Genomic DNA, 25,545 nt, shown 5'->3' on the forward strand with positions numbered 1-25,545 from the left:
CGCCAACTTGCCAGACTAGTCCCGTAGCTGACTGAAACTGTTTTGAAACTGTCTCCGCATATGGTGGAGGCCAAGCTGCCAGTATAGTGCGACACTTGCCCAGTGAGCGCGATGGGTGTAGAGGAACTACGTTTCGGGTGAAGAATGGGACATGTGTGCTTGTGATCTTGATAGCTGAGGTTAGTAGTCCGAGCATGGCAAGTGCTTGCTGGCGAAATTTCGACAAGAATTGAAATTACTGGTGCTAGCATGCTCAGTGTTAATGCTGCAGCGGCGTTATCCTTGGCGAATATAAGCTGTACGGAAGTTAGTTTGGTACTTGGTGCGACTAGCAGTAGACGGTCTGTTCATGAGAGTCGACCTGGGGACTAAGGTTAACTATGCTGTTACGTCCCATTTTGATGGTCTCGCCTTATCTTGTCTTTCCCCAAGCCCGGTCAACGGCTGGGTCAACGGCTGGGTCAATGGCTGTGACACAGGAGTCACCCTGTGCCGTAGCATTGCATTGTAGGAAGTTAGAACAAGCCTCTGAATTTGCCCTATCAAACTTGCCTACGAATGCAAGGGAAGTAGCAGTAGAGGTGGGGCAGGGTGCATGCAAGTGGGACCGTGGGTAAGTAGGTGTATACATGCCGAACTATCCGCGAACTGGTTACTAGGATGCAATCTTTTCCATCTCAGCCAGATAATTGAGCTGAAGAGGTGGGTTTGGTTGACGTAATCTATGGTTGAAGAGCTGGGACAAGCTGGCTGGAATGTACTTTCCTTGCGCAGCAATCTCAACGTCTGCATCTGCGAGCTGTTGTCACCAAACCTGGGACGCTCGAGCTGACACGGCAAACGCTGTGCTCCACGTGTACCTATCAGATGGCCCCAACGTTGTCTGGCAGCTGCACTACCGGAGAATTGATGGCGCTGTGGCTCTGAGTCTTGTGTAAGGATCTCAGCGTCTCCTCTAGCGCGCTTCGTCGACTCTCCTGCATGTAACCTCTCTCCTCGTCACCTCGACGTTCGACGTGGACAAAAGATCTCCTAGCGATGTGCTGTACATGCAGACAAGGGGTTCGGATTATCGCACGCCTTCGAGTCAGCACTTGCATACTGTTTTTACCGGATCAGACAAGGCTGAGCGAGGCACCTGCATGAACTTCATTACACGGAGATGAACCACGACATCGACCCACGTGCCCGGCCACTGGGAACATCTACACATGGCAGTGAGAATGCCCCCTTAACATAGCGACTCTCCCCAGGCTTTACGATGGATTACAGCTTTCGCTGTTCTGCAAGCGTCGGGCTACGCACGTCGGTGCAGCTGGCAGCGGCCCAACAGCCATGGCTTAGTCGACGCAGGAACATGTTGATAGAAGAGGCGTAATTATACTTTTCGATAGCGTTGGCATTCGAGGGCAACGAGCGGCCTGGCCTGGGCAGCAGTCCACAGTGCGTAAAAGCCGCCAAACTTGAGCTCACGACCCAATCACTGGCACCGGGCATGTTTTAGCCGTCCCGCCCGGTAAGGAGTCTATCGGTTGCTTCCCCAAGATGTCCTGTCCACCCGCTAGCTCTCGTCGGCTGCAGCTTTCGCGAATGCTGCTGCTTCAAGCTCGCCGCGTGCAGCACATCTCGTGGCGGTCCAGAAGAACGCCATCGAGGTTGGCGGGCTCGTACGGCGAGACTCACATGTGCCCGAGCCGAGCACGAGCAGGCGATTTCGTGAATGGTATCCCCTGAGATTTATTATCCTGTCGATATGCACGCTTGTTTTATATAACGGGGGATACTGGCCGAAGATTAGATTAGGTTGCGCAGCCCGTTTCTTCGTTCCCACGGTCCTGGGTCTTTTCATCTCACCTGCTTGCACAGCGCACAGCAACATCGCCTCTCCTGGCTTCTGGGTTTGACATTCTCTTCACGTTGTGTCACGCGCCAGAGCTGGAATAATTGGACAAGATGAAGGTGCTCGGGAGTGCAATTGCGACTGCGCTTCTCGCCGCAGGAGCTTGCGCGGAGCCGGTCCCGTTGGCTGCGAAGGCGCCGATTGTTGATCTGGGCTATGCCGTCTACGAGGGAAATTACGATAGTAACAACAGCATCAATGTTTTCAAAGGGTATGTATCTATCCAATTAGCAGCAATTGAGTTTAGAGACTGACGTGGCTATGCAGAATCCGTTATGCCGCTCCACCTCTTGGGAAGCTCAGGTTTGCCGCTCCGCAGGCCCCGGTAAAGAACAGGACTACAACAGCAGCACTTGCCAATCCACCGATTTGCCCACAGACTGGCGCCTCAATACTAACGGCTCCTGAGTATGGCTTCACGTCGGCACTTGGAAATGAGGACTGTCTATTTCTGAATGTGTATGCCCCTGCCAATGCGAAGAACTTGCCCGTGTTCTTCTGGATCCGTAAGTGTCCCAAACCTTGATATAGGATTGAACGAAAGCTGACAGCTCAAAGATGGTGGAGGTTACGGTCTATTCAGTGCTACCGGTCTTAACCCAACCGAATTCATGACTACCAACAATAACGGCTTCATCAGCGTTATCATCCAATACCGCCTCGGTGCCTTCGGGTTCCTCGCAGGCGATGACGTCAAGGAAGACGGCACACTCAATGCCGGCCTGCTAGACATGAACTTTGCCCTGAAGTGGGTACAGAGCAACATTGGCAAATTCGGCGGTGACCCAAGCAAAGTCACCCTTGCTGGAGAGAGCGCTGGAGCGGCCGCAACTCTCTACCAAGCCCTGGCATACGGCGGCAAGCAGAGGGAGAATCTGTTTCAGAACGTTATCACTGCCAGCCCTTGGATTCCTGTTCAGCACAATTATAATGACGAGGAGCCCACTGAGTCTTATAATAGCTTTGCTGAGTATGCCGGGTGCTCCAAGGCAAACGACACGCTGAAATGCCTCCGCGACGCAGACACCGTCGTCCTGCAAAACGCCAGCGCCAAAGTCTCGGAAGCGGGACCCTTTGGTACATTCGCTTTCCTCCCTGTCACGGACGGTTCTTTCGTCAAAGACCGCGTGAGCAAGCAACTTCTCTCCAAAGCGCTCAAGGGAAAGCGCGTCCTATCCGGCAATATGGCGAACGAAGGCGTGCCACTCGCACCCCCAAGCACCCGCACGCTTCAGGACTTCAGAGACTACATCTCGACCACTTTCCCCGAATTTTCGCAGGCCGAAAAAGCCGCCATCGAAAAGCAATATAGCTATGCAGGCGATGACCAAGATGTAGATCCTAACGCGCCGAAATTCGCTACGACTGGGACCGGCATTCCTACCGCGGTCAATGTATCGCAGTTCGGCTCGGGACAACAGCAACGTGTCTTCAACGTCTTCGCTGAGTATGCCTTCGTCTGCCCTTCCTACTGGGCTGCTTCTGCCTTCCCCCAGGGCTGGAAGTACCAGTTCAGCGTCCCTCCCTCGTACCACGGGTACGATCTGCAGGCGCTCTGGTCTGGCACAGCTACCCCAGGAGCATCATTCAAGCACGCCTTCCGCAAGATATGGGGCAGCTTTATCATCACGAACTCGCCCGTCATTAGCGTCGAGGATGCAAAGGGCGGTGTTGCGAGCAGCATTGTCCCACCTGGAGATGGGTATGGAGGCGGCGGCAAGATTCAGTGGCCGCAGTGGGACGACAAGAAGCCTGTACTTCTGAACTTGAATGCTACCGGTGGCGTGGCGACGTTTCTCAATGTGACGCAGTACTTGCAGTACAATATTTACCGCGACCCGGGCGTTTCAAATCGCATCAACCTGGCCGATGCGAACGCGTGGGAGGGAGGCCGAGGAAAGCGCTGCGATTTCTGGAAGAGCGTTGCAGCGAGGATTCCTTATTAGATGCACTTGAGAGATGTAAACGTATACTAGTGGTGTAATGTAGCAATGTTAATGTGTATTTCAGTGCGTTGTACAAGAGTACGTCTTTTTGGTTCTTTACCATACCCATCTGTCCAAAGATCTACCCATCCATCTCGACTCGCCAATATCCTTGTTTAGCGCCTGTTCTGGGGTCTTCATGTGGGTAATCCACAGATCAGCAAAGAAACGTCAACTCGCTTATCCTAGGTCTATATCTGGCAGTTATATGGCTATCAACCCCACGTGGAAATTATATTATCCAGGCGAGTTATCTTCTAGGGTCTAGACCGGAGTTGAGGTCGACCGTGTACAGCGTGGAAGAGGGAGGCCAATAAGAGACCAGGTAGAAGAAGTTTTCCGGAGTGACGGAGTCGCTGAGGTGGAAAATTGTGTAACCTGGTGGTGGTGTGATTTGGTTTCCTTGATAAGGCCATGGCCGAAGACGAGTAAGAGGCTATATATATAGTACAGAAAGAACATGTGGATATCGTAGAAAGTATGACAACGCTATGCCTGAAAACGCTAGTTCCGCCTCTTTGCCGACCATTGGTACATCGTAGCCTAGATCGGACATATTCAGAACCTCATATATATCCAGAACCTGTGATTGTACCCTTTTCCAGTCAACGTCCTCCCATGCCGTGTTGTGAAAAGAAAAGATACCAAATACACCGTATTCGCCTTTCATAATGTCGTAAAGAGGACGATGCCTCGTCGTTCTCAGTGGTCCCTGTTGTTGCTGATAATGCGAAGTTGAAGCAGAGCGTGCCCTACTCATTTCCGAACATTCCACACAGTCTTCTTCATTCCCGGTTTGAGTGGTGCTTCGGACGGCCCCTCGTCCAATCCGCCGGTGTCAACCCGCTCCACTGTTGTCCAAATAGTAGGATCTGGCTTTTGACTCTCCATGCTCTCCAGGCGCTGCCAATCGCCCACCCCTCCTGCCACGCTGTCCCCTCCTAGGCCCGTTCCATTCCCACTACCATTCTGCGTCCTGTCTCTTGTCGTTATGCCGAGTGCGATGGCGAAGCGCGAGCGCCGTGAGCCGATCGTGGGCGTCGAGTTGCTGTTGGAGTGTGACTTGAAGGCGGAGGCGTTGATCAACGTGGCTTGTCGCTTGCGGAACATGTGCCAGATTATCGGGAGGTTGGTGCAGAGGATGCCGCCGAGGGGCTCGAAGACGGAGTATGCGCCAAGGGGGACGTAGTACCATGTAAAGTCTGGACGACCACGGCCAAGGATGATAGTGAGACGGATGGAGGATACTACGCAGGTTCTGTGGGGGACGTTAGTTTAGTGTTGTACATACTTGACTGCGTGGAGAGCGAGGACGGGTAAACGTACGCAAGACCTATGCAAAATATAAGGCTGAGAATCATCTTCTTTTTCGTTTGTAACTGCAAATGCCAGATCATGGGCATTGGCATTAAGAAAATCCAGATGTCCGTGATCAAATTCGAAATGTTGGTGAAATACGTAAAAGTAAGCATGACCAAACACTTTCCAGTCACGTTCCTATCCCAATATGCTGCAAGAGGTCGACAAGCCAGGAAGAGTGTTACTGTGATGCCAATGCCCCATGCGAGAACAAAGGCTGCGGTTGCAAGGACGACTCGACGGAAGACTGGGTGGACAAAGACGCGGTAGTAGAAGGCGAGGATACCGAGTTTGACAGAGACGAGGGCAATATCGTAAAAGTGACTGAAGACGTAGTCTCCTTTTCGTACCATCATCTGGTCATAGGCTGAGACGACGTTAACGTGTTTGCCCATGCCGTGGGGAGGCCCTGATGCCATTAGCTTTGGGCCAGGTGGTGATGTATAGCCTCTTTACCGAAACCCAGTCCACTCGCGCATTGTCCGATGAGACATGTCTACCAGCGGCTGTGAGTCTTTGTTTGAACTAACAAGGGTTGAGCAGACATACCGTGGCCAAGAGGATCAAGTAATCGTCGAGCGTGATTCCATTCCGACCGTACCGCTTTGCCCACAGTCGCATCACCGTACTGAGGGTGGCAGCGGCGATGGGCACACTGTATACCCAGCGTATTTGCGAAACTCTCGAGTCGTTTTTATGCGCCTCCAAGTATGCCAGTTCCTCTGGCGAAAACGGGGACGTCATTTCGCTAGTCACAGTCGAACGCAGCGTTCGCAGGTGGTGTATGTAGGTGGCGTAGGTCGAGGCTGGAGCGCAGACAGGACTTTATCACATGGCTTCCTCTAGGTGACGAACAGACGCTTGGGCTGAGGAGCTGAGGTCTGTCTGAAGTCTTATTGCAATAAACTAGCAGAGCCTGAGCATTATCGCGCACCGTAATCGTGTAATGACCGCAGGACCGCGGAGAGGCAGGGGATGTCGATTGGAGGCAGACTCCGATATTTCGACCCCGGCATAATCAAACCCGGACTGGAAAGATATAGCGCCACCATCTATTTGGAAGGACAGATGCGAGGGCAAGGTTCAGCTGGCGCTGGTTCATTTAGCCTGCGTCGCCCAGGCTGCGCTGAGGGACAGATCAGGCGGATTGCCTGTCGGTACTACGCGAAGATGAGTCTCCAGGGCGGCTAGACATGATCTGACATGGCAATTCGGGTTCGGAGTGCGATAACCACGGCAGAAAGCGTTGTTTTGGTGCGACTCTCGTCCAGAAGGGATCGAGAAGGGGATGCCATCGGGAGCAGCGGACAAATCCCCGTAAGGATCTTCCTCCGATGGGCTGCAACGGCGGGAACGGGCTGGCACGCAACCCCCCCTACCCCACTCGAATTCAAGAGTCATGGGCGCACAGCAGACGCCGAGGCCTTGATTAGCCGTCTATGCTCTCGCGGCGATTTCGTCCGCCCCTTGGTTCAAGTTGACAGGGAACATGTCGACATAGCGATATGTATTGGTACGTGGAGAACCAGAGCTTGAAGGTGGTGCGCCGATAGACTCTAAATCTGAATTCCTCCTTGCATGCTGTCTCGGTTCGGGCCGTCGAAAAGCCGTCGGAAATTCGTGTTATCGTGACATCTGCAAGGTATCTTCCAGAGTCAAAACGTCAACAGGCAGCTCGGAGAAGCGAGGCGCAACATGGTTTTCGCAACGTGACCAGGTCTTATTGCTTGCTTTTTTGGGGGGGCATAATGTTATAGAGTGGTAGAACCAGCAGAGAGAAGCGAGAAGCCGTCGTCTCCGTAAGGCAAAGAGTGGGAATGGCTGGTGTTGCACGTCAGGGCGTAAACCTGAGATGCGCCTTCCCATTGTACCGATTCGCACCCGCCTACGCCCTAAGACACGGCACCACTCAACACCAGATCATGGCTTTTTCAAAGCCCACAATCACACCCCATCATTGAACCTATAATCGTGGTCCCATCGCTACTTCAGTTAGTCTTGCATGCAAACCCTGCGTTCTTCACGTCTACCTACTTTGTCCCACGGCTTGCTTGCGTCAACAAATCTCAAATCGGTGCCTACCCGAATGACGTTGTTTTTGTCGAAATTCATCGTGGAAGCATGAATCTGTACACTGTCAACCACTATCCCCTTCCCGGGCATGTATTGTTACCGTATAAGGTGTGTGCAGAACGATATCGCCAGCTTCGTACGTTGTCACCAACCACCTTCTATTGAAACTATTAGAATACTCTCGCGGACCATCAGCCAGTAGCCCCGTAGAGAGCATGTTCTGGTTGAAGGCATTCTTCGTCTCTTCCTCGGTGAACCCGCTATCCTTGGATTTGCGGGTGAAGTGTGCCTCGATCTCTCGCCCAAGCGTATGGCCTGTTCATGTCAGTAGTCTGACGTTCACCTCAGTAAGCGGAGGAGCCCACCGTTCTCCAGGTAGATCAAGCCTCCACCGGTTAGTGAGATGTCTCCTATTGGAATCCACGCCGTTACGCTGGTCGGCTCTCCGTGGCGCAAAAAGATTTGATCATAATGCACGCCAATGGCCTTGTTACCTGGCGTGTTGTTGCGCAGTAAGCTTCTGCGAACACCCAAAGTACTATCGCCCCAGCCTGTCATTCGCGCAATAAAGTCTTTTAGCACTGCGTGTTTGCAAAACGTCTCTTTGTACCAGTCGGCATAATGAGCATCCAATGCAAGATCAACAAACCTCTCAGCAGTCTCGGCTCCAGGCTTCCCATTGCCACCAGCCGCACCTGCTCCAATGCCTGGGAAGTCGGCGGCATCGTTATCGGAATCGAAGATCCCCTCGACAGGTTGCGTTCCTGGCTTCAAAACTCCACTTGGAGCCAGCATTTTGAAGTACTCCTCCCGAGCTTTGAGAACATCCGCTCGGGGTAGCAGTCCTTTCAGGTACACATATCCATCTTCGTTGTACCGACGAAGCAGCTCATTCATTGGCATGTCCGGCGACGACTCTCTCAACTGCCCGACTTGGTCTGGCTGAAGCAGCCCATCGTTCACATACAGCTTCTCCCCATTGAATGTTGGTATATCTCGCTGCGCTGGCAGCGCGTGAGGCATCGTGTACGACAAATGTATGTGATTTCTAACGATAATGAAGGGATAAAAGATCCAGCACATGCACCTATAGTGCAATGAGTTCTTTCAATTTCTACAACAACTGAAACAAAGCTCCTCGTTGAAAAATAAATCGTCGCAAGGAGAGAATTGCCTCTTTTTGACGATGCAAGGCTGCACAAAGTGTGGGGTAGTAGCGGGGCATTGTCTCTTCAGGGTTTTCGCTACGACACACAGGCGATCATTGCCATCCCCTCTGACTAAAGTGTAGAACATGGTTGGACAATTTGTCATTCATTTCGGCAATAGGTTTCTAAACTTGATGAGGTCTCGCGTTCCCGTAACTCGTCCCATCTTCGTAAATCTGCCCGCACACCTGGAGCTGGCCGCGACAACGATTTTGCGCTATCTCCAAACGACTACGGAGAGAACCACCAAATGCCATGGTACGATAATAACGTGTCGCCTTTACGTGGCTGAGCGCCTTCTGATTCCTCTAGCGACCGTTGCCGCACGCGTCATTATCGATGTGAGATCAGATATCCGAGCTAGTGCGCCAGCAGACTAAAAATTTCGCTATAGGTGACAGCAAACAGCCGAAATGCGGGAGATGTGAACATGCCAAGAAGGAGTGCATCTACGAGACTGGCAGGCGCTTTCGACGATCATCGATCTCAGAGTCCTTCAGCGATAGCCAGCCATGGGTTTCGCTGCCTCCGCGAAGTACGATGCCAAGATCATGATCATCCATCTTCTGTCTCTGACATTTCTTGACAGTCCAATTCTTTGACGAGTCAAGCGACATACGTTCCCAATACACAACCGATAGCTCCTCTCCATTCACCGGTTCTCCTGTAGGCCATGTCCAGTTCCAAAACGCCAGTTCTTCTGGAAGTGGCAATGATCACGTTGAAACGCCCACCTCTACTTTGATCGCTCCAACAGAAGGTTTCACGGTTCTATCGCTACTAAACGCGGAGTCCCCTGTCCAACAACAGATGTCCACTCCTCCCCCGCCGCACAACCACCAAGTGGGCAGTGTCTCGTTCCAACACAACAACTCCAGCACCTTTGTCTACCAGCAGCCTCCAGGCGAACCCATTCTATGGCCACTAGAGCATGAACAAGAGGCGATGCTGCTGCAGCATTACATCGAAAATGTTGCACTATTCGTAAGTGTCACCATTGGAGCTAATTGCTACCGCTGATCCATGCTAGTTCGACATGATTGATCACGAGTGTCACTTTGGTGTGCACGTCGTCCAGAGGGCGAAACAGAATAGTACGCTGATGAACGCCATACTCGCACTGTCTGCTCGCCACCTTAGTCGGACTACCGACTTCGACCCCTACATCGCCGATGCATACTACCAACGCTGCTTCGATACGCTAATACCTGCGCTGAATGAAAACGTCGCCATCAAAGAGGAATCATTACTTGCAGCGACCATCATTCTGCGCCTGCTTGAAGAAATGAATATCTCAGTGATAGGGTCGGATCCTCAAGGCCACCTTTTTGGTACACAAGCTATCATTCGCGCGGCCGAGCAGTCGTACGCTGCGACAACGGGACCTAGCTTCCGGCAAGCCGTTTACTGGGCAGCCTTTCGCCAGGAATTATGGATCTCTTTGATGACACAGCGCGCCTTCCAACTACACATATTTCCTGCTGATCGCTCGCTCGAGCCGGCTAATGATTCTATCTGGGCCACACGGACAATCGCCCACCTAGGCGATGTAAGCAACTTCGTCTTTGGCGAAGGAAGACATAGCCTTGCCAAATACAACCAGCTGATGGACGAGAATAAATCCTGGAGGACATACAGACCGGACAGTTTTGACCCGTTCTTCTTCCGTCAGGATCCGGACGGTAGTAGCCGCAACTTCCCAGACATCCGCTTTCATGAGAAATCACATGTTATGGGCACGCAATACAACACACTAGCTCACATGTTACTAATTGTACATGACCCGGCCATACCGCAGCTTGGTCCAGCGCATAAGCAAGCACGTGCTGCTGTTGACCAAATGGTGCAAAGCGACGTCCGCACACTCTGCGGCGTTGCACAGTCCAATGCTAAATTTTTCCCGAGCAAGTTCGTGGCATGCTTCGCTATTGCTCTTGGTAAGCCAACATCTTTAAATTCCCCTCTGAATGGTGCACTACTATACATATAAATCTGCAGTACTGACAGATGTAGTTGGAGATCGCTTCACTGTTCGAGAAGACCAAGAAAAACTACGCGAACTATGGTATGCCTGTGAACGAGCTCATGGATTTCCTCCCACTACGGCCATAGTTCATTTGGAAGAATCCTGGGGTTGGCATAGTCGCTGAAGGTCAAATGGCTCTATCGTCAGCGGGAAGCCACATTTTACACGACATGCTCAGCGCAGTATCCTCACCAGTTTCTTCGGCCATACCGATCAAACGCCGGAGGAAACGGGGGAAAATACCCTTCATGAGGACGAAACCCTCCGGGCAACCTCGGATCTATTCCTCCTGAGAATCTTAGGTCATCATCGTTGTCTTCAAGCATGTTTTCCATGGCATTATGCGGTCGTCCTAAGCGATGACCACCCAGCATCAGGCCTTGTGGAGGTCGTCGACCGTTCACGAGATGTGCATAGTTATCCGGCATATGCCCAAACCTTCCAACTTCAGGGTTTGACAACACATGTCGTCGAGTTCCAGGGTGGTTTAGATGCTGTCCCGGAAATGGAGAGTGCATAGGTTGCGCCTCCCGGGGGGTTTGGCCTCCTGTTTGATCAAAAATCTCTAGTGGCTGCGTGTCTGGAAGCAACCGAGTATTGACCTCTTTGTATGTGTTCTTCAGTCTCTTCAGTGATTCCAACGCTCCAGGTCGTCTCGTTGCATCTTCAGTCAAGCACCATTTTAATACTGCATTCAGCTCCTTGGAATAACTCGGCCCCGCCGGACAGTCTTTATTCCACTGCCTTCCCTGAGGATTCCGCCTACTACGAGGGGCCCCGCGCAAACCGGAAACGCAAACGAAGACCATCGCCAATTGCCAAACATCACTACACCCTGAGAATCTTGGATATTCCGGCTGATCGAACCCTGGTGTAAGGGCTGAGGCACGCGATGCCGAAGCCTCTGGTTTCGTCTGGCTCGTCCATTCGTCAGATTGCCCGCATCCAAAATCCGCCAGTTTCGCGACAATCTGCATTTTCCCTTCGACTTCAGCGCGTTTAAGAAAGATATTAGCTGGTTTGATATCCCGGTGATAGATGCGAGCCCAATTCATCACTGCCCTCTCGTCGTCGGGTGCATGTCCGCGATGGCAGTACACCAGCGCTTCCATCGATTGGAGTAACCACTGCCACAACTTATGCTCGTTCACACGTTGTCCCTCACATACTTTCAAAACAACATCCATCAAGCTGCCCATATCACAAAACTCCATGTACACACTCGCCTTCTTCACCCTCTCATCCACGAAATGATCAATCATCCTCGTAATATATGGGTGATCACCAACTTGATGTAGCAACGCTATCTCTTTGTGGGCTATCTTGAAGAAAACATCAGTTTCGCTGAAGCGCTTTTCAATGAACACTCGGCCAAGCGGGTCGTCCTTAGTCCGCACCTTTGCGATTCCAGCGTTGAGACCGCCGCCCATGGATCCGAGGAATTTGATCATCTCCCACTGGTGTTTTGGCTGTTTTCGAAATGTGATTCCGTGTTGTAAGTTGTTCTTCACGATGGGCACTGGAGAGGCCATTGTAGGGGTATAAAATCTTCGGAGAGGGTCTGTGGAGAACTCAGAGGGGGCGTAAAAGATCGCGAGCTTTTCAGTACAAACTAAAGATTCACTTGAGGCATGGAAGGGCTCTAGCATGCGCATGTCACAGTCGTTGCGCACTAGCATCTCGGTACGTTCACGGTTTTACGGTTTAATTCACAGACGCTGCCAGCATGTGACTTGTCAACGACCTATCTTGTTGAATACTTCTGTTTCTCACTGGAGGTTTCCATCCAGAAAAGGTCTTCAATTGATGTTGAGTCCCTGAGCTCGACAAAGTCGTAACGGATAAGAGAGAGAGGATTGTTAACAAGCGCCTACGTCTAGGGTTGCCCAATAAGCTATCGCCAGTTTTCAGAAGTGTGGTTTGTGTGCGGATATCTTTTTGATTACGTTGCAATCTTCCAGGATATGTGAAGCTACGTTCTGAGTCAATGCTCAACCACGGGTCAAATCTCAAGTTATTTCATGGGTACGGCCACTTTCACGCCTTTTGCTTATTGCTAAACTAATCCGAATAATAAAGGCGTCTTGCTATTCGCGGTACCTCTACTAACATGATTTCATGTAGGCTCTTACCGTGCGCTCTACCGCCAGTCCCCATAACGTCATTACCTATTTTGTCGCAGATATTTTCACTATAACTCTACCCTCCACCACACATATTCAACATTGACAACGCCTTTATCTTCATCTCCATAGCCGCCAACTCACATATTATGTCCAATATTTCATCGTCGCCCGAGTTCGCCAACCCAAATCAACCACCCGACACCGCTGCTCTCACAACAACTCCCACTGCGACTTCCCCGGCCTCTTCTAGGGTTTTCGATACGAACTCTTCCCCACCCGATAACAAATCTGCTCGGGATCTTTCATTATCGCTCGTTCCCGAAGTGCCTCCGACTACAGAATCCACCTCTTCCCTCTGGCACGACGTTCAGCTGCCCAAAATGCACATCGCCAAACCCGGCCCTAAGATGCGCCAAAACGGCTCCACGAACTGGCCACACGGAGTTCTTGCAGGTGGCATCGTAATCGACATACTTGAACACCTTTCTGGAACGTCACGTCAAAGGGATTGGTCGATCGCGCTCTGGCTGCAAGAACACTATATCATACCCTTTGGCCGAGTCGAGCGCCTCGACGGGCTAATAGTTGGGAGCATGGATGATATGGATATGATCCATTTGGCGCACGAGCGATATGTTGAGCTCATAGGCCTTAGGGTGACGGTGCAAAGGCTTTGGGTGCCTGGCTTGGAACCTACGTACATAGAACCTGGGAGTAGAGGTCCAGTGCAAGTCCCTGCGTTGCCGACACGTTTCCAGCAGATCGTCTGGAGAGCGAGTGACATGTACTCCAGAAACGGCATCCAAGTTCCACGAAAGGGGCAGAGTGCTGGGGAGTGGACGGATGAGTTGGGTTGGGATCGGAAGATCTGGATGGTACCCGGTGCGAAAGAGGAGACGAATAGCTTGGGGAAAGCTAGCTCATGCTGACCATATAGATGATACGAATGGAGCTACGCCTGAAGAATCAAGGGACGCAATCGGGACTACAGCCGTTGACATAGTCATGCATGTTCCTATACCCGTCGCGACAAAGAGCGAGTCATCCTCTCCAAACGAATCTGAACCGAATGAGGGGTCACTATCGTCGTCAACGCATGCTTCTCGTGCGCCGCCGGTGGAATAGATGGGATTTCGCGGACTTTGTTTCCTGCGACAACGGGGTATGAGAACACCTTGCTTGCTCGGACGGACCTAGTATGAGACAAGAGACAAGCGATTAAAGACTGGAAAAGGAGCATAGGCAGGGATCGAGCGCATGCGATGCTTGGACCGGGCTTCATAGGTGTTCCAAAGCGCAGACTTGAATATTCAATTAGGAACACTCTCTCAGTCCAGTGATCTAGAAACACCTGTGCTACACTTTTGATAAGGATGTTGCTTTGTTGTCGCAGCTCGTTCTCGTGAATATTCTCGGGCAACCCGAGGTCTAGACCTTCCTTACCAAGGCTCGCTTCACTACGCACTGCAGCCTCATGAATCTTTGTATCGCAAACGCCATTTAGCTCTGCATTCTAGATCGTATGCATGTCCCCACATGGCATGCGGCTGAAAACTTTCAAGCCACATTCAGCCCCTGTTCACTAGCCTTACCAGAAGCGGTAATCCACCTTACTACAATCGGCAGCACGTTTTCCAACACCATTGGTCGGGCTTCAGATTAACCTACTTTGTCGAGCCGTCGAATAGAGAAGCGAGAAAACACTCATTCTGTTCACGCCCTCGCGTGCTCCGAACACACTATGGTTCGGCAAGGAAATATGTGCCGCGGAACGATCCTTTGGGGCAATCATGTCGCGTACAGTCTCCCTTCTGATCTATAGGGCTGGTGTGAGACTGGTGTACCTTGCATCGAGTACTGCTCGCTGATTAGATAGATTTTGTGAAGGTGGGTCACGATAGGGCAAGACATCAGTTGTACAAGCTTTGGCGTTCGACGGTCTCTGATGGCGTCGCTGAAGCAAATAATGGCGATGGACTTATTCATGTAAAGATGGAACCAGTGGCTTGAAGGGTAAAGATGAGTGCGTAACATCGAGCTATATTTGAACGAGTCATCTCTCAATTCATATATTACAACTCACCCTCTTTCCGCCTCCGAATGTGTCAGTAAGGCAGTCCTAGATATCGTTCTCTCATCCAAATCAAGACAGCAGCCGATCTGCATCCTGTCTCTATCGACATTTCCAGCATGAAGATCTTCTCTTACGCATCCTGGGGAGTCCCCCGAACTGGTTTCGACCCTTCGCACACGTTCGTCCGCTCACACTTCGTCTCGCCGCTCGTGCTCGCATGCATCCGCACACTACTCTGCATCTACTGCTTTACAGCAATTACTACCTGCTACACCTGGCTCGCCCACCGAACCGCTACCATATCGTTAAAAGACGTGAATATTGGTTCCTACACCATTCAACAGTCCGACGCCGCAATCGGACAGAGTTTCAGTTTCTTCACCTACCTGACCTTCTGGTCCCTCGGGTTTTACTTTCTGGTATCCAGTATTCATACATTCATGTACGCCTTCCGACAACGTACATGGCTACACAGCAGTTGGCCCAAGCCTCTACAAATGGCACACAGTCTTTACTATAGTAGCATCACATGTTTCCCGTTCCTCGTTACCATCGTCTTTTGGGGAACCATGAACTCCGGATGGCCGACTGGACGCTTTGAGCAATGGATAAACATCTCCGTGCATGCTCTAAACTCCTTGTTTGCGATCGTGGAGATTGTTCTCCCTGCCACCCAACCACCGCCATGGACACACCTCTCGGTCGTTCTATTGGTCTTATCAGCGTACCTTGGCCTCGCATACATTACTCGGGAGACGCAGGGCTTTTATGTGTACGAGTGGATGAATCCTGCTCATGGGAATTGGAGCATTGTGCTGCATATCATAGGGTACGCGGGTGGCATGGTCGCGTTGTTCGTATTGGCAAGATGTGCGATTGTGGCGCGACATTGGATTGCGAAGAAGACGGAGGGTGCGAGAAGGGAGAATGCGGAGATGGAAGAGAAGGGTATCAAATTGGATGATCGGTCGGATACATGGTCGAGCGAGATGGTCATTTCAAAGCCGTCGCAGGCGCGCCGCTCTTCGAATCATTTTGTCTGAGACTAGTGAAATTTGTCCGCAGATACAATATATCTCGTCATCTTTGCCCATCCATAAACTCTAATCATCTTGATTGAGCCATGATGAGCCTTCGGAAGATTCGTTATTCCATGATACAACATGCATTTCTAGTGTGGTATACTTCGGCTATGATTGCTCGATATTCCAATTTTGTCAAGAAGACTTCGGCCCTACAGAGCAGAATCTTTTCTCCTAGGAAACAAGATATATCGAATTTGAAGAAATGAACGAGGGAACGATAATAGAATCAGGCTGTCATTCAGTGTGCGCGACATTGGTGAAGATTTTCCGGCACTCTTAGAAGTGCCAGGGATCCTTGCTTCAATGGGTATGAACGTGATTAATATCTTCAATTGTACGATGGTGTTCCAAATTTGGCAGAGTGACCCAGGGGCGTAACAGTCAGCGGCTACTGGAATTTGCCATATCCGTGACAGGATTACTACCGGGCGCCTGACTCTTGAAACTTCGAAGCAGTAGCTTGGCGTATAACCATAATCGGCGAATAAACTCCATTGAATTAGGGCGATGATGCAGCTCACTGTGCAAATTCGCACTCGGAGGCTACATGGGCCGGAGGAGTTGGTCGCACGGACGAAGGATCAAACAGTCACTATTCGTGTAAAGGCAAAGCATTCGGCCAGGATCCAATCCAAACCCTGGCCGACGATCCTACATATTACACTCTAAATGTCCATCCTTGCGGGAAAAAATTACGACGAGGCTGCGACGGAAACTAAGAAGTATTGAGAAGTCTGCCTTGCGTCACGAGCACAACATGGCAGTGGGTGGCCACAACAAAGACGATAACAAACAACACATCGCTGTGAAGAGAACAGGCTATTTCTTTCTTTGGTCAACAACGCAATCCATTTTTGACCTTACAGGTGGCTCTTCATGTTTGTTCCCTTATGCTAGCAGAAAGGTGACCAGCCCAAGAATGAAAGAAGATCCAAGAGAGGCTGGTACCGTCAGCAAGCTGTTTCGAGCCTTCACAGTGTCATGAGGCGCTGAAAGAAGTCCTCTTTCCGTGTCTTTGATCAGCCGTCGCAACGTCGCCCTTGAGTCTCAAAGGTTACCCACGGCTGGTGAAGTGCTAGGAGGTGGAGAACGATGACATGGGGTGGCTCGGTTACTATGTGCAGCTTGCCGCCTTCAGGACTAGCGGCTTCCATATCTAAAATTAGGCGGGGCAGTGCACGCGCGTGTCTTTCATCTCATCTTGGCCGATCGACTATCCCGCTACCCGACCATTGCCACCCGCTTGACTAGAGTTTACAAACAAAACGCCCAGGGTCAGAACAATCCCGCTTGCGCAGTCATTCAGCAGCATCAATCATGATGCACGGGCCGCTGCAGAGAGCTGGGCTGGCTCAAATGACTAGATACCAGCTCGAGCCTGACCGCTTGCATCAATACATTCAGGTCTCCTATATGCAGGATGTCCGAGTAGGTCACAGCTGTGCCGTACTTCGCTGAGTTGTGGCCTGCCTAATTCCGTGGGGCGAAGAATGCGCCTCAGATCCTCTTAATCCTCTTTCCTCTTAATCGAAACTTCGAAATATGGAGACAAAGAGACTGACTCGTTCCGCACCAGTTCCTGTTGGCGTAGCCATCCTCTCCGCCTCGCTGAAGACAGATGGAGCATGCCCCCACCACGAATCCTGCAACTAATCTTTCAAGGGGCGTCCTTTCCCACTTGATTTCCGCCCTGCCCCTGCGCCCGATTACCACTGCCACCCTCCGCTACGTCGCTCAGCTAATCCCGCCCATATACCCCCCTACTGTCCTACCTACGCATACCACATACTCGGGGTAATCGCCAGCCTCGGAGTAGAGTTTGTAGATCTTCGAATCGGCTCTTAGCATTTTTTATATTACCTGAAGACCGCGTTCGTGCAGTAGCGCAAGCCAACTGGCTGCATCTAACTTCCACACACGACCCATCAAAGCCCTTGGACCTGCCGGCTAGTTTAGCCCTGCGCGGTCGAGGGCCAGCTCCAGTCTTGAATCCGCTGCTGCATACCTTCTAGGATGCTACTCGACGCTCAGTTGCTGACCATCCTGACAACCTTTACCACCTATAGGCCAGAAGAATTGTCTTCAGCGCCAAATTCGTTACTCGCTTCAGATTTCCTACTACTGCAAGTCAGGCCCAGCTCACCGCAGGAGGGCTCAGAACCTATGGCACACCACCACCAGAGATTGAGTCGGACACAAAATGAGAATGAATTATGGTTCAACATGCCCAGCTCAGAAAGGGTAGAACAAGAGCGGGCTCGCACATCAGAACAGTCTGCGTACCGAGCAACGTCGAATCGAATCAGCATGCATTCGACTAATTCAAGATCAACACCAAGGATACCTACGATATTCACCAGCTCAGATGTAAACAAACCACTACCACCGTCCCCCTCGGATTCGGAAAGGAGGAAGCGCAAGCCAGCATCGCTGCGTGAGATAATCCGACGCCAAAAATCAGACTATCGAGACTCAAACCACCTCCGGCCTGAACCATACCCGCAACGATACTCTAGCTTAAGCGTTGATACGCATAGTCACCACCATCACCACTACTCTCGTAGTATGCCAAGTTCACCTTTCGAATATGATGAAGTACCGGCCTCACCAAATCCAGCAACAATACCCCGCGCCTCTTCGGCCGCTGCGAACTACCCTGACGAGACGCAGTATCAGCCTTACTTGCCACCACCACCACAGCAGCAGCAGCAAGAACAACAATATACACGTCCTATCCGCCAGCAGCGTGCTATCTCAATGAACACCTATTTCGATACAGCACCGCCTCGAGCGCGGACTTTCCCAGAACCAACAGCCCTAGGTCCTCCGGCAGCAACAGCACGCGAAAATGTGTCAAACAGACCTCGACCACACACATGGCTCTCACCCACCGAACCATTTACAGATATTTCGCAATTTCATCTCTTCGCAGAAGCAACGACCGGCCTCCCAGATGATCCCGAGCCCTTCTCACCAAACGCCCCGCCGCAACTCCAGGGCTCCCTCTTCGCTCGCAGAAGCCACAACGATATCATACCCCTCCCGCTCCAGTACTCAATGGCACCACCAGCCCAATCTTCCTCGCGGACTGATTGGCAGAACTTCGAGCCCCCAGAAATTACACCGCGATCAGCATCAGCAAGACCTTCTAGGCTACCAATACCACAGCCTTACCAGCAGTGGCAACCGCCGCCTCAAATGGATACAGTCACCATGGAGCTAGAGATGCTAGGCTTGAGTGATGAGCATGTGGCGGATGATGAGTTGCCAGATTATGCGCAAAGTCAAGCGGAGATGGATGCTAAGCGAAGGGAAGAGGCGGGCGCGAGAGCGAGGGACTTAGAGGCGAGGTGGAGGGGTGCTAGGGGTGCTAGGGGAAGGTAACCACATCGCTCACTTATGAGACTTTTTATTCGGATGACATACTATGAGACATTGCATTGGACGAGCTAAGAGTTGGATTTACTTCGCATTGATACCCTCGTTTGACACAGATCTAGCGCTGAATCGGAATCATAACTTCTGGCCGCACATTCTACTACTTAATTTATACACTGTAGATAGTTACAACACATAGCAACGACGGAGAAATGAATGTACATCTTGATGCTGCCAAAATGTACACTCTCAAAATATTCGAATACCTTCTGAAAATCAAGTTCAGCTAATCGCCAACCTACACAGGCAAAGTTAGCTAGGAAAACTTCCAATTCATTATCTAGCACTGCCCTGTCCATGGTTACCGAGCATATGCAGCTTAAAGTTTCGAGTAACGATCTACACAATATCGTGAACGTTAGCCGGATCACCGGCTATCTATCACACCTACTTTATTTAACCAACGATTTTGCCTCATCACAATTAGACCTTAAGCCGAGCAGTTGGTACGTAGTGCATCGCATTGACAAGTCACCACTATACCGTTGCATAGCCTTCGCCAATCTCCTCTCAGAAGTAGGTATCATATCAATATCTCACTCCCAGGGTCAACATGCACAAAACCGCAAACGGGTAGTATCACAGGCACGACGGCCGCATAGGGGTATCTTTGGCCCCCATCCCTACTACTTCTCTTGTACCAAGCATATGTCAATATCTATGCTGCGCTCAATATGTACAACGTGTGTACTTCTCGGCACATCCAATAATTGATGCCTGTGTCTTCCAACGCGCTTACAAAGGAAATTCTGGGGTAAGACGAGTTCTTCCGGCCCCCTTCGCTGTCAAAAGTTTCCGTTGTGCCGGACAAAACTACGACATGAACATCAAGCTCACGCAAATGCCGACACCATGCTACATGTGTTCGCCAAGGACAAAGATGTGGAGTACACAGATATCGTGTGACCTCGTGGAATGCGCCTCGCGGGGAGCCTGAAGCGGGTCGGAAGATTGCTGGCGTCTGTACCTACCCGTCTTTGCATAACTGGCTGGAAACAGTGAAATATTATGTGCCTGCTGCTGCAGGCTGCGCGGATTAAGATTTCAATATGCAAGGGTCAAAGGGAAATGGCAGTATGGAGGGGGATGTCATTTCCAGGGGCTTGGTGGGATGAGGAGGAGGAGGGGTCGCTGTTAGACGCTTGTGCTGGTGGTGGCTTGACGGGAAGGAAGTGGAGAGTTTGAACCGAGCTCGTGCTTTGCCTTCTTCATGCGTTATCTTTTGCACTGTCCCACTAATTCTTTTGAACAGAGCACTCGGAGAATAATTTGCGTGATATTTCTTACAAGTCTTACTGCCATTCACACCTACTATCGCGGCTTACAATGTGCAAATCGGCAAATTTCCTATTTAGCTTGACCATCGCTCAAGCCGTTTTTCGCACAACGGGACGCTAGAACACTAGAACGTAGCCCGGTAACGCATGTAAGACCTAAAGCAGCCAGGTCAAATGTGGGGGGTTTTGGGGGCAGAAAAGCTTAACCTGGCGAGATGATCACGACAACGACTCCTACGCTTGATTAATTTGAGCCAAGCGTCAGGTTGTCTTCAAGGTATGAAATAGGGGTCATGCATCCGGCCTTATCGATGTGTCCCTAATACAGATGTGTGGCTTTGCCACTCCGTGTATGTATGCGCAGCAGGCCGAAAGATGCGTGTAGCATTGCATAACCACAGATCGCCTGGAATCAGACTCAGAATAACCATGCATTCGCCATCCGAAACCTTCCCCCGTATGAGACTAAGTTTGATGATCAGCACCATGGAACGTTGCGCGGGATGGGAAGGTTGGAGATTGACAGCCGGTAATGAGGCTGTGCAAGCATGTCAGACGCACATGCGGGTCGGAACGATCGACCGCAGGACAACAAGTCAAGAATAGAAATCTGTGCAGATTTGCTGGGTTAAATCATCCTGTACGATGGGTTGTAAAGAAATTAGTTGCGTCTGGTGTTCTGTGATGAGGTGTCTGGGCGAAAAAGGAATTGAAATATGTAGTAGTTTGATTTTGAGCATGTATGAGTGGCACCATGTGTTGCCACAGCCTGCTCAATTTTCCTGATACTAGGTTCCTTCAGTATTAATCCTGATGGGGTCTTGCTCTGGCAAGACCGAATATTGGCTCAATGTGAACGCAATATAACCATGTGAAACAATAAGCGTTTACTCCCAATGCATGGAGAGCCAAACAAAGCGAATGCAGCAAATCCCTTCCCTTCCCACGCTTTGCTGCCCATCCTTGCTGGTGTATCGAAGCAGAATCAAGATGTATGACTTCTGTCCGCCAAGATAATCAACCGCCGAGAGGCAGTTACTTCTTCTTCGGGCTAGCAAGCGGTTTTGATATGCGATGCCCGTTGCTCTTAACTGGTGACGTCAATGCGTCCCTTTTCTTTTCGCCCTTCTTCGGTGACACTGATCGCGTCTGTCGGGCGGGAGGCTTTGAGTACTTTCGACCCATTGTCTGCAGTGCATCTTCTAGATCGTCTTTCGTTGGAGACGTCGAGCGGCTGGCCAGGTCTCGCTCATTGAGGCTTTGCACCTCCTTTGTAGCAGCTCGCGTACTTCTTCTTACTGGCGAACCAGTAGAAGCAATGGGCAGCCGAGACCTAGCACGCGATGGGCTCCTAGTTGTGTCGGCATTGGCGGGTGTCTCCGTGGTTTCCATGATGCTGTCGGCCATGGTGTTATCGATCACCAACCTCTCCGGCTTGATGGGGGCCGGTAGATGCCTAGATGGCTCGATTATGATGGATGGTTTGCCATCCAGGCCCCATAGACGCACGTCAGCGTTCACTTTCATCTTTTGCTTGCGCTTGCTCCTAAAGGATGCACCACCTGTTGGTGTTCCCTTCGGAGTATACGTCGCGTTGTCACTGCTCTCTGCTGGACTTGAGCGGTGTAGCTTGGCCGGTCTGGGTATCTCTTCCTCGCCATCATGTGTTCGTCGGCGCTTGCGCTGATTCAACGGCGTGTACTCGATACCAGCGGATCGGTGCAACATCCGTTCTACTGACTCGTAGGAGGAATAAACTGCTCCATAGTCCTGCTGAGGTGTGGCTCGGCGCTTAGATGAGCTTTCGTAATCGCTGCCCAACGGGTTCCACGGGGTTGGAGTTATTGCTCGTTCTCGCCTCGCAGACGTTTGATCGACGGATGATGGCATTGGTGAACTGGCGCTGATACTGAGAGGGGATCTGTTTGATGAATGTCGAGCAGGCGTAGCTAAATCACGGCTGATTAGTATGATGTTTCAGAATAGTAATTGAACAACTTACTACTAGCTTCTAGCTCTGGGGCCCTGGCGTGTGCCACTTCTTGTTCTAGTTGCTTCCGCCACGTGGTCTCCATAGTGAGATTATGCTGGAGTTCTTCCTCTCGTACTAGAGATGCTGCTATCTCCTCATCTTGCATCTTCTCTAGCTCCTCTGCGTGTTGGATGTGCTGTCGAAGATCAGCCACAGTAGCCCGCTCGTTTTGCAATTCTTGACGCAATTCAATGTTGTCCCTGACATCTTCCTGCTGAAGAGCACCATGAATTTCTGGTGCCATATCCGCTACATTGCGACGTGTACTTTGGAGCTCTAGTCGCGTATCATCCGCCTCCTGTTGTGCCCTCTGTAAATCCTGACGGAGTTTGGTGTTGTTTTTGAGTGCTCGTTGCAACCAACCCGTCATTGCTCTGGCTATCATTCGCCATTTTAGTCCATCCTGACCTAGCGGTATGGGAACTGGTGGTGTCTTTGTGCGGTACCGGCGAAGGACCTGCAAGCCTGCTCCTGCTCCTGCTCCAAGAACACCGAGAAGGACCCAGTTGAGCACGGGGAGCTCATCAGCGAGAGCATACTTCGCCGTACCAGCCCGAAGGGCTTGATGGTATACGGAAGTATAGGCGATGCGTGCGTTATTGAGCAATGTCAGCGGAAGACCTCTCTTGAGATTTGAGCTGTAGTTTGTGCTGGCGGCAGTGGCAGTGGCAGTGGCAGGGGCAGTAGCAATGGCAGTAGCAGTCGAGGTCAGTGTTGTGTAAGCGGTGCTACGGACAGTTTCGAAAAAAGTATCGGTAGCTGTAGTCGTAGTGGTCACAGTAGCGAAGCTTGTGCTCACAGCGCGAGCGGCGGCGAGTGTGTCGGGGACGATAGAAAAGCCGACGGTGGAACTCATGTTGCGTGCTGTTGTTTTGAACGCCAAAGAAGCTATCTAAATGATAACTCGGTATGACTGTTAGAATGTGTGTATATATGATGGCTGTAAATACCCAGTGACTGATATCGCTGTGCGTCGTTGCTGGACACGATGGTTGAGGCGGCCGGGATTATTGATGAGAAAACAAAAAGTCGGCTGACAGTAGAGCTTCTCGTTACGCGATAAACAAGACTAACTAGCTCCTTTAGTAAGCCGGTTGCGTAGTTGAATTTCGCATAGCAGCTTTCACTCGTGCAATAGTCCTAGCGAATGTTGTCGGGAAAAGTGGGGCTAATGACAATACGAATCTCTACATATGATCGAGGTCTAATTAAGGAAAACACGGCAGACAGGAGTGGTAGATAGAAAGTTTTGTAAAGAGATGGTACGCGGAGCGAGAGCCTACGTATATAGGGTACCCACAGGGTGTAATAGCTAAGACCATAGGTCGATACTGAATTCCGAATCAAGTACTTTCCATGTCCTAGGTGTAGAGTCTTTAGCCGAAGGAGAGCTTGTTGCTGGTGAAATGATGATTCCGAATATATAAAGTACTCCTTCACCTCATGTCGTTTCCCATGGTGTTGCGGTATGAACACGAAAAGAACTTCCGTTGATCAATCCCGATCATACTTCGCACGTTCAACTATGCCTACTCACTTGCTCTTCTGACCCCACCAAAGCTCGGCCTCTTCCGCCTTCCATTCATCAAACTCCCCCGCTGCACGCTCAACGACTGCTTGTTCGGCAGTCGCCTGCCACGTCTTGGCTAGATGTCCGTTCTTGAGATCCTCCTTAAACTTGGCGACGTCGGTGCGGAAGCAGTCGTTCGATATCGAGAATGCATGTGGTCGGGTGCCTTCCATTTCACCTGTTCTGAGCCTTTCAAGAATGGCCTGGTTGGTCGGATCACGTGGGAGCATTGAGATGAGAGTACTTTGCTGTTCGGCACTAAGGCTGGTCCAGGCCGGACCTTCGAGAAGCATATGCTGTAAGCATTAGCACTGGATCGAAGACTAACAACGAGGTTTTGGGGACGATGACTTACATATACGTCTGCTTTACTTAGTCGGCTAGTCGAGTTGGTCGTGATGAAGACTGGATCAAAAACCTTGCTGGAGCCTTTCTTGGAGGGGAGCGCCTTAGGTTTAGAATTCTCCTCAAAGGCTTCAAAACGTTCCGGTGCCTTGCGGTTGCGTGTTGGCCGGTTGCTAGGTGTCAAAGGAGTACAAGCGGCTTTTCTAGCTGTCGTCTTTTTAGTGACGGGAACGGCTTTCGGCTTCGGCTGTGCTTTTGGCTTAGTAGCAGGTTTCTTGGGCGGTGGAGTATCTTCTTCGTCATCTTCGTCTTGACGACCCCGCTTTGGGGTTTGTTCCAGCGCGCTATTCGTGACCATGCTGGGGGAGGGCATAGTAGATGCATCTAGTTCTAGCGCTGGCGCCAGTGCCGGCTGTGATGACACGGTAGGTTCGGAAGTTGAAGTCATTGCTGGTTTCTCCTCTGGATGAGTGGAAGGACTTTGGCCAGCACATCTAGATGACTTTGGATCAGGAGAGTCGACCTCAGGACTAGAGGGTGGAGAAGAGAGAGACGAAGAATCTAGTATGGGTTGCGACATGTTTGCTTTCTTATTTGGTGTCTGCAAAGGCGAGTGGGGCGTTTGTTTTCGTGGCAGCTTAAGCTTGCTTTCTGCGGGCGACGAGAGATTCGACCGACTATAATTCGAAGGGTCGGCTTTTGGAACAGATGAGGGCCTGTCTTACTTAATCAGAGCTAAACAAGAGGAAGTACGAGCAGCCGTCGCGGAAATGCCACCTCGTATTGTTGGAGATGATGTAGGCTGACAATATAACACAATATGAGAGAATGGAGACAGCACATGAATGAAGTAGAATAGCACCGAGTGATGCATGCGCTAGGTGAAAGGCGCCAGCTCAACAGACGCGAATTCGGGGCACGATGGCAGTTGTGCACTCGGTACGGTAGAAATTTATTCCGTGAGAAGATGTAGATAGGACGAGGATGAGGAGTTGGTATTATGGGGAGGAGCCAAAACATACCGCACGGGTAAAGACATTATACCGC

The 25,545-nt window shown here is 51.0% G+C and overlaps 10 protein-coding genes across 10 annotated transcripts; 5 read left to right on the top strand and 5 right to left on the bottom strand.

Annotated features, from left to right (window-relative positions):
* Window positions 1–1,953: 1,953 nt before the first annotated feature.
* Window positions 1,954–3,846, top strand: K460DRAFT_281705 (alpha/beta-hydrolase; the record flags this gene model as incomplete). The annotated part of the gene is made up of 3 exons (XM_040928514.1): window positions 1,954–2,111; window positions 2,168–2,406; window positions 2,459–3,846. 3 exons carry the CDS (start codon window positions 1,954–1,956, stop codon window positions 3,844–3,846), a joined length of 1,785 nt encoding a protein of 594 aa, XP_040787193.1.
* Window positions 3,847–4,471: 625 nt separating this feature from the next.
* On the bottom strand, window positions 4,472–6,217 carry K460DRAFT_95336 (uncharacterized protein). Its single transcript, XM_040938832.1, has 4 exons — window positions 5,794–6,217; window positions 5,701–5,740; window positions 5,212–5,653; window positions 4,472–5,143 (listed from the first exon to the last, which is right to left on the bottom strand). Exons 1-4 carry the CDS (start codon window positions 5,986–5,988, stop codon window positions 4,642–4,644), a joined length of 1,179 nt encoding a protein of 392 aa, XP_040787194.1. The 5' UTR covers window positions 5,989–6,217; the 3' UTR covers window positions 4,472–4,641.
* Window positions 6,218–7,188: 971 nt separating this feature from the next.
* On the bottom strand, window positions 7,189–8,340 carry K460DRAFT_284054 (uncharacterized protein; the record flags this gene model as incomplete). The annotated part of the gene is made up of 4 exons (XM_040928707.1): window positions 7,189–7,227; window positions 7,279–7,371; window positions 7,418–7,632; window positions 7,683–8,340. The coding sequence occupies 4 exons, from the start codon at window positions 8,338–8,340 to the stop codon at window positions 7,189–7,191; spliced, it is 1,005 nt and encodes a 334-aa protein (XP_040787195.1).
* Window positions 8,341–8,588: 248 nt separating this feature from the next.
* Window positions 8,589–10,707, top strand: K460DRAFT_95343 (uncharacterized protein). The gene is made up of 6 exons (XM_040938833.1): window positions 8,589–8,783; window positions 8,838–8,866; window positions 8,920–9,060; window positions 9,115–9,509; window positions 9,556–10,462; window positions 10,539–10,707. The coding sequence occupies exons 1-6, from the start codon at window positions 8,776–8,778 to the stop codon at window positions 10,673–10,675; spliced, it is 1,617 nt and encodes a 538-aa protein (XP_040787196.1). The 5' UTR covers window positions 8,589–8,775; the 3' UTR covers window positions 10,676–10,707.
* A 224-nt stretch (window positions 10,708–10,931) lies between these two features.
* On the bottom strand, window positions 10,932–12,050 carry K460DRAFT_253624 (kinase-like protein; the record flags this gene model as incomplete). Its single annotated transcript, XM_040927400.1, has 1 exon — window positions 10,932–12,050. A coding segment is annotated over one exon (1,119 nt), but the record flags the coding sequence as incomplete, so codon positions are not given.
* A 524-nt stretch (window positions 12,051–12,574) lies between these two features.
* On the top strand, window positions 12,575–13,649 carry K460DRAFT_95438 (uncharacterized protein). Its single transcript, XM_040938834.1, has 3 exons — window positions 12,575–12,576; window positions 12,631–12,684; window positions 12,734–13,649. Exon 3 carries the CDS (start codon window positions 12,824–12,826, stop codon window positions 13,604–13,606), a length of 783 nt encoding a protein of 260 aa, XP_040787198.1. The 5' UTR covers window positions 12,575–12,576; window positions 12,631–12,684; window positions 12,734–12,823; the 3' UTR covers window positions 13,607–13,649.
* Window positions 13,650–14,768: 1,119 nt separating this feature from the next.
* On the top strand, window positions 14,769–15,882 carry K460DRAFT_365571 (uncharacterized protein). The gene has a single exon (XM_040933206.1). It carries the CDS (start codon window positions 14,868–14,870, stop codon window positions 15,792–15,794), a length of 927 nt encoding a protein of 308 aa, XP_040787199.1. The 5' UTR covers window positions 14,769–14,867; the 3' UTR covers window positions 15,795–15,882.
* Window positions 15,883–17,849: 1,967 nt separating this feature from the next.
* On the top strand, window positions 17,850–19,220 carry K460DRAFT_376291 (uncharacterized protein; the record flags this gene model as incomplete). Its single annotated transcript, XM_040934865.1, has 1 exon — window positions 17,850–19,220. One exon carries the CDS (start codon window positions 17,850–17,852, stop codon window positions 19,218–19,220), a length of 1,371 nt encoding a protein of 456 aa, XP_040787200.1.
* Window positions 19,221–21,586: 2,366 nt separating this feature from the next.
* Window positions 21,587–23,439, bottom strand: K460DRAFT_404923 (uncharacterized protein; the record flags this gene model as incomplete). Its single annotated transcript, XM_040936778.1, has 2 exons — window positions 21,587–22,500; window positions 22,554–23,439. 2 exons carry the CDS (start codon window positions 23,437–23,439, stop codon window positions 21,587–21,589), a joined length of 1,800 nt encoding a protein of 599 aa, XP_040787201.1.
* Window positions 23,440–24,116: 677 nt separating this feature from the next.
* K460DRAFT_282683 (uncharacterized protein) lies at window positions 24,117–24,946 on the bottom strand (the record flags this gene model as incomplete). The annotated part of the gene is made up of 2 exons (XM_040928587.1): window positions 24,117–24,449; window positions 24,509–24,946. 2 exons carry the CDS (start codon window positions 24,944–24,946, stop codon window positions 24,117–24,119), a joined length of 771 nt encoding a protein of 256 aa, XP_040787202.1.
* Between the last annotated feature and the right edge of the window lie 599 nt (window positions 24,947–25,545).

Source organism: Cucurbitaria berberidis (genome assembly GCF_010015615.1).
Source record: "Cucurbitaria berberidis CBS 394.84 unplaced genomic scaffold K460scaffold_3, whole genome shotgun sequence".
NCBI classification, from domain to species: domain Eukaryota; kingdom Fungi; phylum Ascomycota; class Dothideomycetes; order Pleosporales; family Cucurbitariaceae; genus Cucurbitaria; species Cucurbitaria berberidis.

Bases quoted from the DNA above. Each gene is read 5' to 3' on its own strand.
- K460DRAFT_95336 (XM_040938832.1), bottom strand. From the start codon at position 5,988: ATGACGTCCCCGTTTTCGCCAGAGGAACTGGCATACTTGGAGGCGCAT. The intron at 5,654-5,700 runs GTAAAGAGGCTA...TAATGGCATCAG, and splicing joins CGCGAGTGGACTGGGTTTCG to GGCCTCCCCACGGCATGGGC. The intron at 5,144-5,211 runs GTACGTTTACCC...CGTCCCCCACAG, and splicing joins ATATTTTGCATAGGTCTTGC to AACCTGCGTAGTATCCTCCA.
- K460DRAFT_95343 (XM_040938833.1), top strand. The intron at 8,867-8,919 runs GTGAGATCAGAT...ATTTCGCTATAG, and splicing joins CCGCACGCGTCATTATCGAT to GTGACAGCAAACAGCCGAAA. The intron at 9,061-9,114 runs GTACGATGCCAA...ATTTCTTGACAG, and splicing joins GGTTTCGCTGCCTCCGCGAA to TCCAATTCTTTGACGAGTCA.
- K460DRAFT_95438 (XM_040938834.1), top strand. From the start codon at position 12,824: ATGTCCAATATTTCATCGTCGCCCGAGTTCGCCAACCCAAATCAACCA.
- K460DRAFT_365571 (XM_040933206.1), top strand. From the start codon at position 14,868: ATGAAGATCTTCTCTTACGCATCCTGGGGAGTCCCCCGAACTGGTTTC.